Source organism: Hirundo rustica, chromosome 1 (assembly GCF_015227805.2).
Source record: "Hirundo rustica isolate bHirRus1 chromosome 1, bHirRus1.pri.v3, whole genome shotgun sequence".
Lineage (NCBI taxonomy): Eukaryota > Metazoa > Chordata > Aves > Passeriformes > Hirundinidae > Hirundo > Hirundo rustica.
In genome coordinates this window covers 139,050,658-139,067,585 of record NC_053450.1, presented here as the reverse complement: position 1 = coordinate 139,067,585, position 16,928 = coordinate 139,050,658, and the positions used below count along the sequence as shown (strand labels likewise).

Genomic DNA, 16,928 nt, shown 5'->3' with positions numbered 1-16,928 from the left:
CATAAACTCTGTTAATTATTTATAATTCCAGATAAAAGAAGAAACAGATTCTGATTTGCAACTTCTCTTTTACTCCCCTGTTTTTCTTACACCGGGGAATTTGAGTGATTGTCTATTCTGCTTGTTTCTTTTTTCAAACTGTTCTTGATAGTGTTTGTATTACTGAGAAATATACAGGATTTAGCTACTGAATCTGTTTCATTAGTACAAAATAATACATCAGAAGACAGAGTTTATGATTAATGCTTTAGTTTGATGACTTTGAATCAAGACATTTGAATTTAACGTTCAGAACGTGTAATGAAAGTAATTGGAACGATAAATACCTTTAAGAGTTCCGAGTACTGTGTCTGGAGCTCCAGTGTAGACTCACTTTTCTGGCTGGTGGTTCTTACTAACACTTTCTAGTGCATAATTTGCATTTACATTACATCGTACAATAAACCAGAAATCTTCCTTCCTTTCTGATATGAGAATTAAAAAAAAATTCCTGTGAGCATGTTGCAAAATATAAAGGAAGAATATCCAAATGGTCCCAAAATGTTCTTCAGGTAAACAGGAATAGAATAGTTTAGTAGTTATTTGAATTATGTGTAAAACATTGTTTCTGAATGGAGCCCTTTAATCTTCTGAATGTCTTCTAAAAATATGTTAATTGTGTCAATGGATTGAATCACTTTCTTAATAAAGGAGAGGAGGGGAAGCATACAAAATACTTAAATGAGTATGGTTTGTTCTGTGTCAAATTATATTTCTTTATATAAAAAGTACTTCAAGAGGAGCAGTGCTATAATTTTTGACATCCAAAGTCTTCATCCTGCAAGTAAGCAGCTGCCTGATGTGATTTATACATACATGTAGAACTGAAATCTGAACACTTTGTTAAAAATGCTTCAAGCTGTTTATGCATTCAGTTAATGTGGGAAATGCTATTGTATGTGCACATAAAGTCAGTACTCCCCTGTTTTCTTATAACTCAGTATTTTAAAATAATCTTCACAAGGCTTTTGAAGACTTACTTTTACATAGATGTTTGTGTACTTAAAAACAAAAACTTAAATCACTGCTGATCTTCAGTTTTAAGACTAAAGTAAGTTTTATGCTGCTTGGAGAGCACTCTTTTCCAGATTGAATAATGGTTTAAAAAGACTGTGAAACCAAATACCCTTACTCTGCTGTTTTGGAATTCAGCCTTATGTCTGTGGTTGCTAGAAAATGGAAAAGGAACCACAAAATAGAAACATTTTTCATATTAGAAGGCATAATAAATCACACATTACATTTTGAGATGATGGCTTTCTTTTCTGCAGAAATAAACTGAGGTCCTTCTCAGTGCTTTCATAGGCTGATGGGTGTGTCCTGTAGTTGGGCTAATCTTTGTGTTTGTTTTGTCTTTCCTCATCTAATGCATTGTACTAACAAATACAGATGAGCTGACTTCTGAGATTCCCAGTTAGGCTGGGTGCCTTTTTTTCTTAGCGAATACTGGTCAGGTTTTTTTAAATATCATTTTTTAATCCTGACATGTGAGATTACCCTGTAATGGTCACAGTAACTTCATTTTGGTTTTTTGGCCTTGTTATAATAGGCTGTACTTTAGTCCTTTGTAGCCCTTTTCTGTACCTGTTCCACTTCACATTTAATGAATGTGAACAGATTATTCCATTATCTTAGATGAGATAATAAATTCACCTATTCAGTATCCAATGTTACAAGCGTATGCTTCTCTCTTGCTTGTGAAAATACCTTATTTCTGGTAGGTGCCAACTGTGGGTTTCACTGTTTTTAAAATATTCAACTGGGTAGCTGGTACACTGTACAGTTGGTGTCCTGATTTTGCTTGTTTTGAGTCACACTGAACTATTCAGATTCCTGGATCTTTATGCTGCTGCTGCTTTTGGTTTCAGCAGCTCAGACTGATGAATGCAGCACTTACAAATAGCAAGCATTTTTTACCCATATTTCACATGTCATCTGAATGACTGTTTAAGTTGATTCTGCTAGGAGGGGATTGGAGTGGAAATGTGTAGGTCAGCACTTGCCTTGATATTGCTCCTCTTTTCACATGATGGGGTGATTATGACGTCACCACAGCAATTTTAAAGAGTGCAAAGAGACTTTGGTTTTAAATTGAAGAAAGAGGAACGTTTTAGCTTTGTTCACAGATCTGTCACATCATTTTGTTCAAGAAGCTCCAAGCAAGTAGTGTACATTAGGACTTGAGGAGAATCAAAAAAAGGAAATAAAACCAGTGTGCCCAAACTGCCCAACCAAACTGGCTCAGTCAGATTTCTCTTCTACTCTTGCTTCCTAAGATTTCAGTGGAAATTACTTTCATTGTATCACTTGTTTGTCATAAGAGCTGAGTATTGGAGTTTCTGAACAGTTTTCATCGATGGAAGTAAATTATTATCTTTGTAATTAGAATTGAAAATCTCCTAAAGTTCATCTAAGACATATATTTTTTTTCTGTTTCTTTCAGTGACAGCGTATTGGAACTTAGTGTTATGCCAAAAGATGAGGACATCCTTCAATTGGTATGTTTATGAAGCTTCTGTTCAGAGTATATTACCTAAACAAAAATGTTTTATTATTGGTTGCAAAGTTTTTGAAGTGTGCTATCAGCAAATAATTAATCTTTGTAACTCCGTAGATATTTTTCTACCTCCTTGCCATGCCTGAAATTTCAGGGGAATCCAAATATAGGGAGTACTGTCTTCACGTGATATTTCTAGCTTGCTAAAAAATACAGCTTGTTCATATCTTTACTGTAAATTGGATTAATTTCATTATGTTAGAATTTATGAATCAGATTGCTGCCTTTAAGTAGGTTGTCCAGGTCTATAGAATTTTAATTCAAAAACTAGCATATGAAGCCTTAATTAATAACTCAGTAATTGTGAGTGGACTAAGAAGTGTGATAAATGGGCCAAAGGTTATTGTCAAAATTTTTAATTGTGACTGCTGTAAATGTTTTGTTGTATTAGTGCCTATTTGTTCATGATTTTAATTTAGGTCCTGCATGTGTAGTAAGATAGTTCATCTCCCATTCATTGTCTCTTAAGTCCAAAAGGGTTTTGAATAATACATGATGTGTAATTGTATATTATGAAGAATCAGAAAAACATCTAGTACATTGATATGCTCTACTTTGGTTGTTTTTTTTTTTAATTGGAAGCAGAGAGGAGAAGATGACAAGCAGAGTTGATTTTCGTCTTAGTAGTTGGAAAAGTATATTTTCTAATTCACACGAAAGTAGTAAGATGACTTTGTGTTAAGAAAGACCTATGGGTTTCAGTAGCTGTTTTCCATTATTACTGCCCAAATTAATGGGTAAAGAAAGTTACCAAAAAACTTTGTTTTGCATTAAAGCAAAGGTAGAAGATAGTACAGGAACTCTCCAGCTAGGACAAGCCAAGATTATTAGAATAGAAGTGATATTTTGGGAACATTTGATGAAGACATATTTCAGTAATCCAACACAGAAGATTTTGGGGGCAGGGTGTGAGTTTTGATTGCATGAGTAAGTGGGAGGGAAAAGCTGTTGGGGTGATTTTTGGTGGTTGGTGTGGGTTTTTTTGGTTTTTTTGGTTTTTTTTTTTCAAATTAGAACTATGAATATGTATAAATTCAGGAATAATGCTAACATTTAAATAATCTGCCATATGCATGTAATGGAGTCTTGTAGCCATAATAGTGTAAGAATAGTGTAATAGTGTAAGACAAGGCAGGATTTGTAGTTTTAAAGTTAAATATTTGCATTTGTCTGGGTGAAAAAGTCTTAGGCACATCATCTCTCTGCTAATGAAACACAAAATGCAAACTTCAGGTGAAGTAGAAATGAGAACTAATTGGATGTATATAACTTATTATATCAACAAGTGAGATGGGGGCAGAGGGTAAAAAGGTGACTATTGCCATTAGCAGTTAGGAAAGGATATTAACAAAAAGAAAATAAGGTCATTCTCCTTGAGGAGATTGAGGAGTAAAGAGGAAAGAAAAAATACCTGCCTGTGGAAGTTCTAGAAAAAGACTGGATGAATGAAAAACCTTCAGGTATCATTATATAAAAGTTCCTTCTTAGTTATAAGATAAGAGTTGTGAACTTCGTATGTGAAGTTGCTCTGTTGAAGATAGAGGATTAAGTTTGACAGTTGAAGTCATCATTTTTGCAAAAAATGCTTTACATTGACCCTATAACTCGTGTGAGTCGTTCAGTTGTTCACTGTTGGGTTGGGTCGGGTCATGCTACAGAAGGATTTTATGCTACTGTTTGCTAAGATGCACTTGTTTGGGATAAAGTGAACTGCTCTTGAGGGCTTCCAGCTCCACATAGCATTTTGCAGAGGAAAGCCATGGAGGTGCAGGTGTTTCCTGTATCTGTAAGGCTGGGCACTGGGTCATCACTTCCAGTTGGGCCAATTGGAAATGACTTCTGATAGCAGCAGTTTGTTCATTCAGTTCTGTCATGGAGCACTTCAGTATATATGTTTCAAAGTGTCGATCTTTGATGGCTGAGCTGCAGCTTGTGAAGAAGCAGATGATAAAAATGAGTTGCATCTTGAAACAGAGTGTGTCTGTTGTGGCCTGTAATTGTATCTGTTTGAGCCCACTGCACAGGAGGGAAGATTTTTAACACTTCTAAAATAATTTGCAGTCTTTTGAGACATTACATTCTTAGTAACTTCAGTAAAATTAAGTATCTATGCAATTCCTCTGAGTTATAATAGAGGAAAAACTTATACTTCAAGTTGTGTTATGTAAGCTATTGTAGAATGTTTAATGACTTAGATGTTTTCTGTGACATATGTCACTGTAAATGTCTTCAAGTAGTGTCACTCATTGTAAATTGATGTTAAATACTGGTATGCTGTAAAAATAGCAAAACTCCGAGCACTACTGGTTATTGTAGTACGAGCTAATAAATTATATCTAGTGCAATGAGGATGGAATAATTTCATTATATTCAGGAACAGTGCTGGTTGTGCTAAATTTTATAGTACTTGGCAGCCTACTCCATGTGCTCATGACTGAGGGCTAGAAACACAGTTGCTTGTTTCTATCCTTAGTTTGCTATTTATAAACCTTGAGTGTAGTCTTCAGAAATATCCATATATGTCTGTGAACCTCTTGATATATTGAAGTTCCTGAAAACGGGGCTTCAAATCCATTCATCAATAGTAACAATGAAGTGGTCGAATCCACGGGCCATTGCCCTCTGTGGCATGTGAACAGCGCTTACTTGGAAAGAAGTTACATGTGAAATCCTATCATTAGTGAAACCAATGTCAGTTGTGTTTTACTGGTGTGATGTTGAAAGTGTCACTTTGTGAATGGGGAAAAGGATATTTAAAACATCTATATCCATAACAAAACCTTGAACTCTCTTGACAGCTGTGTATGTGTTGGTTTTTTTCATGATCCTCAAATTTGTGATAAATTTACTTAAATTTATCGAAAGAGATAATTTTGGAACATTTCTTGGTATATGACCATTTTTAAAGTAGGAAGAGTTTTTATGTTTTTATGTCTTGTTATCCTCAGTGTTTCAGATTTCTCTATTCAGATGTATCTATTTCTATAATTTCTGTAGCATTCTCAACCTTTTTTGACAGAAATTTTGGTATCTTGTAGGTTTTAGTATTGCGGACTTCATGCAAATGGCAAGACACATTTAGGTCAACTACAAATAGTTCATTTTTCTCAGGTGTATTCAATGAAATTGTTGCTGTTTTGTAGCCTTTGGATAACAAGTTAAACACTAAACTACTGTTTAAATTTTGACGACTTTCTGGTTGTGCAAAAGCTTTGTGTGCTATGTGGAAAATACTGAATGTAAAGGTGCTCCATAGAGTAAATTGAGTTTTCTAAGCCTGTTTACAGGTGAGCGTTATTAAGAGTGTTGTCAGTAGACTTTGATGTGTCTAACACATGTATGTTAGTGTGTCCTCCATAAGCAGGATTTTTGGACCATTTTTTCTGGGAATGTTTCACATTGGAATGTACTTACTTGCTAATTACTCCTTGTGTATATAAAAAAGAATACAGCCTACAAGTCATTGAATTTCTAAGTACAAGGCACTTGAAAATACCACTCTTTGAAAAAACGCTATCTTTAATATGATCTGCATTGGAGATGTTTATTTGGAAAGTTATTTGTAAAGTAGCATATTAATTATTATGTATGGTGCTTATTACAGGTAAATAAATGTAGATATTATTTTGTAGATGTATATAAGTATGTTTTGTATAAACACACGTACTGTGGGTAAGGTATCCCTTTTTTTCACCATGTATTTTCTAGCGCTTTTCTCACTACACACTCACTCAAAAGTTCATCTTACCTAACTTTTAGCCTCTCTCCAATAGTTTAATTTCTAAAAAAAACATTTTCTTGCAGGAATTGTCTTGAAAGGTAAGAAGTTACTTCTGGTCTTAGGTGTTGTCACCATTAAATTTTATTAGTGTCCAAATCTGTTGAAAGAAAGAACTTTGCAGTTTCATTTATAGAAAGATGTTATTCAGCATTCTATGAATAATGGTAAAGATGGAAATAAAAGGGGGTAGTTTAATACTATGTTTTTGATAAATTTCATTAAATCCTAATCTTTCCTTAGAATTACAGACCAATGAAACTGCAGATCAGTAACTGAAAGCTGACCCCAATTGAACTGAAATGTTTCTCTTGTCATAGATAGTAAGGGAACCAAAGATCCCTAGATGGGAATGACCAAGAAAATGAGTAAACGTCAACTGAAGCCAGATTTTATTTTTTGTTTTTCCTTCTTTCTAGTCAGGTGATATGGAAATTTTCAGTGTACTGGAATATCTGTACAGCAGAGAAGAGTTTGCGGCATTATCATTTCTGAACTTAGAATTTTTGTGGGATTTGGGCACTCTCAAGGCCTTGTAGTACCCTGAAACTGCCAGTCGTGTGCCTATAATTAAAAAAAAAGGGGGGGAAGAAACACCCCCCATAACAAGAGCAAAAAGAAAAATAACTTAAATGAGGAGATGTATCCTGGACTTCCACATGCCCCAGTAACCTCATGTCTCTGACTACAGGTCTGCCCACAGTTGTCTTCAGTGTTAAGGACTGACAGTTTAATTTTGTTTTTCTTCCTGCAACCATCCAATTGCATCAGACCTAGTGGAACAACATGGCAGACTAAAATATTTTCATTTGCTCTATCTTTTAATAAAGATAGAGATGTTTTTCTAAGTAGTTGTATTTAGTCCAGAGACTTGGAGCACTTTTTTTAATTCCAGATTTTATACTGACATTTACTGATACGCACAGAGGGAGTGGTGTGAAGACACAGTGACCTAGAAGAAGAGACTTAAATCTTGGCTTTGAGCACTGCATGTTAGAAAATGCCATTTGCATCAACCCTCTTAGCCACAATTTAGACTTTACAGGAAAGTCTCTTACACAGCTTGTATTTGGAAATAAAATTTATTTGGCATAAGGCATTAAATTTTGTATACTAACAATGCACTGCCTTTAGGAAGAAAGGATATGCAATTTTTGGGTTTTTTTTTTCCAAATAACATTATCTGACTGTAGTGTTTGGGTGTCTCAGAGTAAAATGAAAGCACTTGGGCTGTATTACTAACATTCTTGCCAGAACAAACTGTAACTAGAAAGTGTTTCTTTTTAAGAGAGCTGTAAACCTTTTCTGGTGTGCAGTTTCCATACTCATGATGACTGTGAAATTAAGTAAAGACTTGGGAAGAGAACAATTTAATAGTGGAGAAATTAAATCTGAAGCCAAACCCAGTGGAGAAGGAAAGAAGAATGCTTTAAGCTCAGTCTTGCAAGGAGTTGGGCACGTTAGCTTCTGATTAATCAAAATGCTTATCGCCAATTTAGTGAATAGTTCTGTTGAAATCAGTGGTGTTATTCATCCTGTAGTGAAGAGTAGTGAAGCACACCCATCCTCAGTGAAACACAGGGCTGCATGTTTTCATGGATTTGGGCTAATGAGTGTAGGATATGGTCAGTTTGAGCTCCTGAAAGTAGAAGGGTTCACCATGATACTTACCCAGAGGAATCCTCATGCATTTGGCTGCTACTGTTCTAGCATCTAATAGCGTAAAATCAAGGGGGTAGAAGTGGGACCAAGCCCTTCAGCAGAATTTTAGATAGTTAATTAAATACTTTGTAAAATGTTTTATTTGCTTAAAATGTATTTTGCCTATCATATGGCATGAATGTATTACCTTAGGAGTTAAACCCTTAATGGTTCTGCAAATTCACAGTAAGAAATTAATCCTTTACCACAGGAGTTTACAAACTTTGTGCAAACAAAGCCAAATTGCAAGGTGGGAAGAAATGGTACCCAGTAACAAGAAACACACTGAGTTCTTACTGTAAGAGCAGCAATTTTCTTCTAGTAATTGTTGCAGAGCTGTTATCCATCAGAGCAGTTAATGTCACTCTAAATAGCTGCATTTGTATGGTAGTCTTTTTAAACTGCCTTTTTTTGAGAAGTTGAAAAAGAGCTCATAAAACATCTGGACTAATTTTTGGATCATGGTGCGACTTATGAATTACTGCAGAGTTATGAAATGGCTTGGTTGGTGTCTGAATTAGGAGTGTCACTAACCTGGATATTGAACAACTATTTTTGTTCTCTAAGTTGCGAGCCTTTTTTTGTTTAGTTGATTTGGTTTTTGTTTTAAGACTACAAACACTTAAAATTCTGCCATACCCTAATGACATTTTTATGAATGTATCCTATTGCAATCACTTAGAGATTAAGGATTTTTCACATGATTTATTGTTAGGGAAGCTAAAGATAGAGAGTAATTCTCAAGCTGTGTTTTATGTGGTTGCAGAATATGTAAAATATCAAAACGGTATGAACTAATGAATATGTTGGTGTATTTCACATTTCTTAGTCTCTAAACCTCTTCTAAAAATCTCATCACTTTGTGCTTAAAGCACTTAAAATATTTCATTACTAGAGAGGCTGATAATACATCCTTCAGTGTGACATTTGCAGGACAGATCCATCTGTTTCTTTGTAATTTACATTGTTTTCTGCAGGCCCTTAATCAGATTTATGAAACAAAGATATCAGATATTCTTTGTGGAAATGTCACAGTCCTATCTATAAACTTTCTCTTTCTTGGAAGTATGTTCTGCTTTGTTTCAGTGCTTTCTTGGGTAGTGGGTGAAATGAGGTTGAGAGGAGAAGTACGCTTTCCAGTAACTGTCTTACACGGAACTGGCAGTCTGGCTGATATACCTGCAATCATGGAAACATACTTCTTTTTTGGGGGGGAGAAAACTTAGCTGATCTCATTTTTGGATCCTGTCGGAAAGCTGTCTTCTGAAGGTGTTATTTTAATACCTGTGATAAATTTTGTCAAGAGCTGATAACTTATTTTTATACTCACCTGTAGTCTTTGGCTACAATCAGATCATACCAGCTTTTGGAATTCAGCTTTTCTACTATCAAAGTCAATGAAGCATTGTTTGTCAGGGGAATGTTTTACAAAAACATAAATGGGGCATTTTTTGTTGGTGTGCACATCTCAGAGAAGGTGGGATATCAGCTGTTTTATCTACTTTATAAATGGATAATTATTTTCTGATTAGGGGGCAGTATATGATGGTTTTTGTCTTGCATGCCAAAAGGATCTTGCTGAGTCTGTTTTTTGAGTCTTCAGCATTCTCTTCCAATCTTTTTTATTTAATTCTTAAGCCCCTCAAGATCTTAAATAGCCATTTATTTAAAGGTTTAGAAATGTTTATCTTCGTACTGTCCTTTCCCCACTGAATGTGTCAGTGGAAGCCTGTCCTGATTTTTACTATGAGCGGAGGAAAAAAAATTACAAATCACATGAGGAGAGTGTTTCTGCAGCATCATTCCTCTAATTTCAGATGTACAGCGTGAAAGCAGCTGCAGTCAGCTGACAGCTTGTGGTCATGTTCGGATATATGTGAGGAAGGGGCGTGCTGTTTTAAATGCATAATAGAGCTGTTGTTTCGTCACCAGGAAGCAGGGATGGATGGTAGCAGCCCAGGGAAATGAGAGACAGAAATGTTGCTGTAGTGGAAGGGAAATCTCATAGCACGGAGCCAGAGCTCTCTGCAGGCAGCTGAAGGGATGCACCAAGGCAAAATGGAGCAAACGTATTTTGATTTCTGTACAGGATAAACGTAAGGAGCAGATAAAAGCCTGAGATGGACATGCTCACAAGGAGGGTGAAGTTATTTTTCATGCTCTACTGCCCTTTATGTCTTTTGGTACCTTCCAGTGAAATCAGTGTATAGCTGTATTTTTAGCTTGCTATAGTCAACATCAATATGACAAGATAATTCTGTCTTTACATCTGTAAGCAGTTTTTACTGTGTTTTCCTGTTTTCTGCCAGCTGCAGTTTACAAAGGATGTCACAGCACTGGTAAGAAATGTACAGTAGCCATTTCTCTGATGGTTTTGTAAGGCATGTTTTTCTTAATGATTTGTAAGAAGCAAGAATATGAAATAACAAGTTGGGAAATGAGCTACATAGTCTGAGCTGAATTTTCACAATGCTGATATCTTTATTTGTGGTTTATGCCTGTGTTATTTGATCTCTTTTTTCTCAGTATGCTTTAATATTTCGCACTTCTCTAATGCTCGGTGTAACATTGCAGCAGTATTGTAAATGCCTCGCCCTCCTCTCTACTTTGCTCTGTGTTAATTTTATGGCTGCACTTGGGCTTTTATAACTGTCTGCTGTTAAGACAGAGCACATTGATATACTGGAATTGAGCATGTTATGATTTGAACAGGAAATGCTGTGATATATGATAGCGCTCGTAAGTGCATAAAAAGCCCTGAGAAATTATTTTAATCCTCTGTTACATTGGCAGGCTCTGCGTTGGCTCTTTATTTCATTATGTTGAAACTGAACAAAGTCATGCTGAAGTTTTTCAATAATAGAATATTGTTTAAATATGCTGTATGCTTCTCACCGATTTATTTTGAATGTTCTGTTAATTTCACAATGACAAATGCTGCTTTCGGAAATGCTGCAGAAACGTACCAAGTGTAATATAACCATTTTTTTCTTAGAAGTCAGGTTGTTATGCATGAAGATGCAAAGAGCACTGAGGAAATTAGATTTCAGTTTGGGTTTCAATAGTGCATGGACAGTGGTGAATATGCATGAATTTTCATACTATTTGTACCTCAAAGTTAAAAATGCTAAATATCATTAATATTTTTTGCAGTAAAATTTGTGTACCCTGTACTTGCTGTCTCCTGTAAAATACAGGATGACTTATAGGGTGTTGGCTCACAACAATATGTTACTGCTTCAGTTTATTCATTATATGTTTAAGAACAGTAGCTTTTATGTAGAAGACATCTTAGAGGTGTGTGCGTATGTATTTATTTGTCTGTACTTTTCATATGTACTGCATTAAGTGAACAGAATTGTTTTATGCACTAAGTGTATAGAGAATTTTCTAGTGCTAGTTGAATTTATTATGCAGCATTTTAACCTATCAATTGTTGTGAAATTCCAGTTTCCAGCAATGGGAGGCTTAAATGAGAAAAATGTGTGAAGTACCATGTTAGGAAGCAGAATTAAAGGGGAGAAAAAAATACTGTGTTGTATGCTTACGGGTTTTGAGAAACCTGACTCAGTGCCCTACTCGCAGTATTTCCTCAAACTGGTCATCAGTTTTTTTAATTGTTAAGGGAAGGAATGTATGTCATGATTTTGCTTGTTCTGTTTCTGCTCACTAAGGGTATGGAATGCTGGTTTTATCTTTTGAACTAACATTTTGTCTAAAATTACAGTGAATGTGAATTTTGACCCTTTGTTCCCCTCACTTGAAGCTTGATCATGCAAATACTACCTCCCTCGCTACTGAACACTCACTTAAAATCTTCTCTCCACAGGCATATTCCCAAGATGCCTACCTGAAAGGCAACGAAGCCTACAGTGGAAATGCCCACAACATACCTGAACCACCACCGATATGTTATCCACGCCTGACATCCACTGCCTCTGTTAAGGCGCAAGCTGGAGACAAGCTCCCTTCTGACTTCTCACTGGGGAAACAGCAAGTCAATAGACCAGTCCGGGCATTGACACAGCCAGAGAGGGCCTACAGAATGGAAATACAAGTGCCTCCATCACCAACAGACATTGCAAAATCAAACACAGCCGTGTGCGTTTGCAATGAAACTGTAAGGACTGTTATTGTGCCTTCTGAGAAGGCTGTAGATTTGCCATCTTGCAGAAATAATCATGCTGGTCCGTCACACAGGACAGAGGAAGTAAGATACGGCTTAAAAGATCAAACCAATCTAAAAGCACGGACCACATCACCACCATCTTTAGTGTCCACTGCCATTGTACTTCCCCAGACTCCAATAACAAGACCAGTTGATACAACTGGAACAGTAAGTAAAGCTTCAAATTATGTAGTATGTCCAGAAGGCATCCCAAACGCTAGACCTTCTACTCAAGCCACAGACTCACCCTCAGTCTCTACTAATCACTACAGTTCTCCCACCTCCCACCAGCATATAGACTGGAAGACCTACAAAACTTACAAGGAGTACATTGATAATAGGCGCATGCACATGTATGGCTCCCGAACAATACAGGAAAGGTTAGATAGCTTAAGGGCAGCTTCTCAGAACACGACTGAGTATAATCAGGTGGTGCCAAATCGCACTGCTTCTCAGGTACGGCGCAGGAGCACCTCTCACGACAGGGTTCCGCAGTCTGTCCAGATCCGGCAGAGAAGCGTATCCCAGGAAAGGCTTGAAGATCCTGTGTTGATGAAAGAATGGCCACGAAGTGCTTCACAAGATACTCTAACTTCGCCTTCAGTCAATGCTAAAAATCACAGGGCTCGGTCGTGGGATTATCTCAGCAAACAGGGTGAAGTGCTAGAAAATTTTCATTCTGAGAATATGATTGCTGATGCAAATGGAGAGAGGAGAAAGACCTACAAATGGACAGGGTTTACTGAACAAGATGATCGGCGAGGTATTTATGACAGATCTAGACAACATGCATTTCATATGTCCCTTCGAGGTCAAAATTTTCCTGTTGCTCCGAATGCTTATATTTCAGACAACAGGAGAACCGGTAGTAGAGCTTCTCTGCCTGGTTCTCACTTCCAGAAAGTTTCACCAGATATTAAAATGTTACCTCCTACGGGAGTTTCAAAATCCGCAGGTGTTTCACAGGAGAGGTTGTCTCTCACACCAGCTAGAAGTTCTAAAAGTAGCTCTCTGAAGAACTCAGCTCCCTATGCAGCAAAACCATCGCTTCCCCTTAACCAGGGCCTGGATGCTATTGCCAGCAAAGACCAAAGAACAGTAAATCACTTGCATCAAAGCAGTCTGTTAAACCAACAGTCAAGGATCCGAGCCGAAGGTGCCCCAGATCACAAAACAGAAACTGGTAAAACCATCCAGCCCTCCTCTCTGGCTCCAGCTTCTGCCAAACTTGTTCAGCCAACAAGCGAGTGTTTAACTACCTCGGACAATGTAGATGGTTCCATCAGACAAAAGATTCATGGTTTTGAAAGGGAAGATGTTGGCGAGTCTGACAGTCTGCAAATGGATGTTCAGGGAAATGACAAAGACGCAGTGGTCATGCGGGACAAATCACCCTCTGGCCACCAAACTCCCCAGCCTTTGAGGCATCAGTCCTACATTCTTGCTGTAAATGACCAAGAGGCAGCCTCAGACACTACATGTTGGTTACCTAATGATGCTCGGAGAGAAGTCCACATAAAAAGAATAGAGGAAAGGAAAGCATCAAGTTCAAGCCCACCTGGTGACTCTTTGGCTTCAATTCCATTTATTGGTGAGTTAAATTATTTCAGTGTACATCAGATGCTTTTCTGTCCTAGAGGTGATGAAAAACAACATGCCTGGTAGCTGACTGCTATTCCTGTAAACCCTGAGGCTGAGTGGCATGGGAGATTTTTCTCATTTAAAATAACTAGGTTGGTAATAGTAAAAATATTTTTCAGTGAAGAAGAAAAATGTTCTGTTTGAGGGTCCTAGAGAATGAGTGTAAAAATGCTCACAGTAATGTAATATTTTTCTAGAGTTTTCTTTAACCCTCTGGGTAAGTCTGTGTTACATAATGCCATCTGGTTATCACTCCACATGATGTGATGTTACGTATATGGACAATTAGCATTTGCAACACCTTTCAAATACTTCTACTTCTCTAGTATAAAACATACTTGGAATCTAGTACAGAGAGAATATGGATGCAAATCCATATAAGGGTGATTTGTGGGGGAAAAAAGGAGTTTTTTCAGCTGAATAGGTATGGCGAAAGCTTTCTGAGACAGATGGGGAGTAGATGAAAGCTGTTTCAGGTGAAGGCATAGCAATAAAAAGAAGTGGATTTGCAAGTAACGATGTTAATGCGGATATGAATGAAAGGGTTTGTGGAAGCAGAAACTGAGAAGGCAAAAAGATTTGTGTTTGCTGTGACACAAACAGGGTTACAGGGAGCTTATGGGAAGGGCACTGAAGAGGAAGAGAACCAAAGGAAGGATTGGAAATAGAAAAAGAATAAAATTATATTGAATGTTGGATATGTAATGAATTAGTGTCTTCTGCTGAAGAGAGAGTTACAGTGGCTATCCAAGTAGTCAATGCCTCTGTTGTCTTTGTCCTGCTGTTGTTGGGTTGGATTTTCTTTTGTTGTGGCTGATTTAATCCTTTGTAGTCTGGATGTCTGTGGATCATTTTCTACAGGAGTTGATTTATACCTGACTCTCAGTGCTCTTGAATTTAGTGTAGGAAGTATTTAGAAAACACTGAATATAGAATTTTGATTCGTGGACTCATCTGTGTGAAAAACAACTCTTTTTAATGATTCCTTTTTTTTTTTTCACATGTTATGTTAAGGGAATTACAGATAACATGTCTTAGCATAGTTGTCTTCTGTTGGGGATCTGAAGCAGAGAATTTTTTCCCCTAGCATTATCTATATTATCTGCCTCTAGTTGAAAGTGAATATCCAAAAACTGTGAAGAAGCTTTGTGTTCATCAGAAAATGGAAAACATACAAAAGATGCAATAATTCTGCTCTTTTGGCAGAGTACTGGTAAGACATTAGAAAGTGCTTTCTTAGCTAGCAGATGCTGCTTTTGTTGGATTTTTCATTTTGAATGGGAGTTGTGTAGATATTTTTCATTCTTGTTATTGCTGGATGCATCAGTGTAATTTTAGATTCTTCTTTAGACCCAGCCAATCTTTCTTTAAGGATTAGCAAAGTTTGTGAGGCATGTAACTGATCTTTGTGCAGGATTTTTCAATATTTTGCCTAAAATCAGTATTGGGCTCTTGATTCAGTTACGTACCGTGTTTGCTAGCAGTATTCTAATCCCATACAGTATAAATGTCATGTTAAAGTCAGATCAAGATTGGTAACGTCAAGCCCAACTTTTTTCTACACCATCTTTTTTCTCCGTTTTGACAAAGATTTCCCATGAACTTTTATTTGTTTTTGTGACTTGCTTCCATATTTTAGAGAAATGTGTTAATTAAAGTTCAAAGAAGCCTTAAACTTGTTGGTTGTACTGTGCTTGTTAGCAGCGGAGCAGTTCAGAAAGAGCAAAATTGTAACTCTCCATTGCAACCTCTTGGCATAACACCACATGGGATTGAGTTCTTATAAGCCTCTTGGAATGAAACCTTCTGAATGTTCCAGAAATACTAAAAACTGGTGCTTCTACAACCTGGGCACTGTCTGAGTCAGTATGATCCTTGTGGCTGTCTTCCTAGCAAGAAACTCCTGTGCCAGAACAGGTGCTGTGGAAAGTTTCCACCCCAGCTCCAGCACCTTGAAGAGGAAGTAAACCTCTCTGAATACAAAGAGCACAAAATGTAATGAAAGTGGACTGCTTCTTATATTAGAATTTATATGCATTATTCTAACTTTGCTTGTTCTGCTATCATTATGCCTAATTACAACTTCACTTGTTAAAAGCGGTACTTAGTCAGATCTGCTTTGAAATTCATTTAAAGGCTTTTTAACTCTTCAGATGGAAAATCACTGGGAGTTTTGGTTTAGGGTTTTCTTTTGGGTTTGGGTTTTTTTTCCCCCTTCTCTGATTGTTGAGAAGGATCTTACTTTGAAGGGAGATGTACCTTGGAGTTGGCAATCGCTTTACTTCCCTTATGCTTATATCCATATAGTAGGGTTTTTTGCATTCTTAGGTTTTATTGGATAGAGCTAATTTAATAAATACACTTACTGAAGTTATTTGTACAGTAGATATTTGGAGTAGTGTAAAAATGTGAACTGGGGGGAGGGTAACAAATATCTTCCCAAGGTCACATATCACTACCATTTAAAATATGTATGGTGTTTAAAATATTTGTGGTGTGTCTATTTTTATCACCACTTTCTGCTCACTACAAGTAGTAGATATGGCCAGGACCATATTTTGGTAGAAATTCAGCCAGGAACAGTTGGCTTTTGCAGTAGTATTTTGTGACTAACCTGCAGGATGATTTTAGCTCTGGGTAAGTAGCACAGTGCCCTGCACCACAAACAGAAATCCAAGCAGAGTTTCTGTCAAGCTTCCTTACAGCAGATTCTTGCAAGGGGTCATGGTGGGTTACTGAAGAACTGCCTTTTGACATTAGTCTTTTCAAAAAGGTAGTTTAGAAGCCGGGAGATTTAAATTTTGAGTGTAATCTACTAATAGAAATGAGAGATCTGTTCAGACCAAACACAGTAGGTAGCTGTAATATATTTTATGGGAGAAATGGATGTATTTGAAAAAATCAGACAAAATATTGTGTGTTCAAACTCTACTTCAGGTAAGCCCATGTTCTTGAGGGATGGTGAAGCTGCCAGCTTTACAGATAAACATGCAGTCATTGCAGGCTTTGCTATTTTCCATGTGCTACTAGATGCAAGATATTGT

General features: G+C 36.9%; 1 protein-coding gene across 5 annotated transcripts in view; it reads left to right on the top strand.

Annotated features, from left to right (window-relative positions):
• The window catches only part of ARHGAP21 (Rho GTPase activating protein 21), a 111,076-nt gene that overhangs the window by 67,418 nt on the left and 26,730 nt on the right, over positions 1-16,928 (top strand). For 4 of the 5 annotated variants that reach the window (XM_040088015.2, XM_040088044.2, XM_040088034.2 and 1 more), the window contains 3 exons: positions 2,483-2,537; positions 10,385-10,414; positions 11,905-13,834. In XM_040088015.2, coding sequence (XP_039943949.1) covers positions 2,483-2,537; positions 10,385-10,414; positions 11,905-13,834 — 2,015 coding nt within the window. The remainder of the gene's footprint in view (positions 1-2,482; positions 2,538-10,384; positions 10,415-11,904; positions 13,835-16,928) is intronic. The other variant, XM_040088025.2, reaches the window with a different exon arrangement.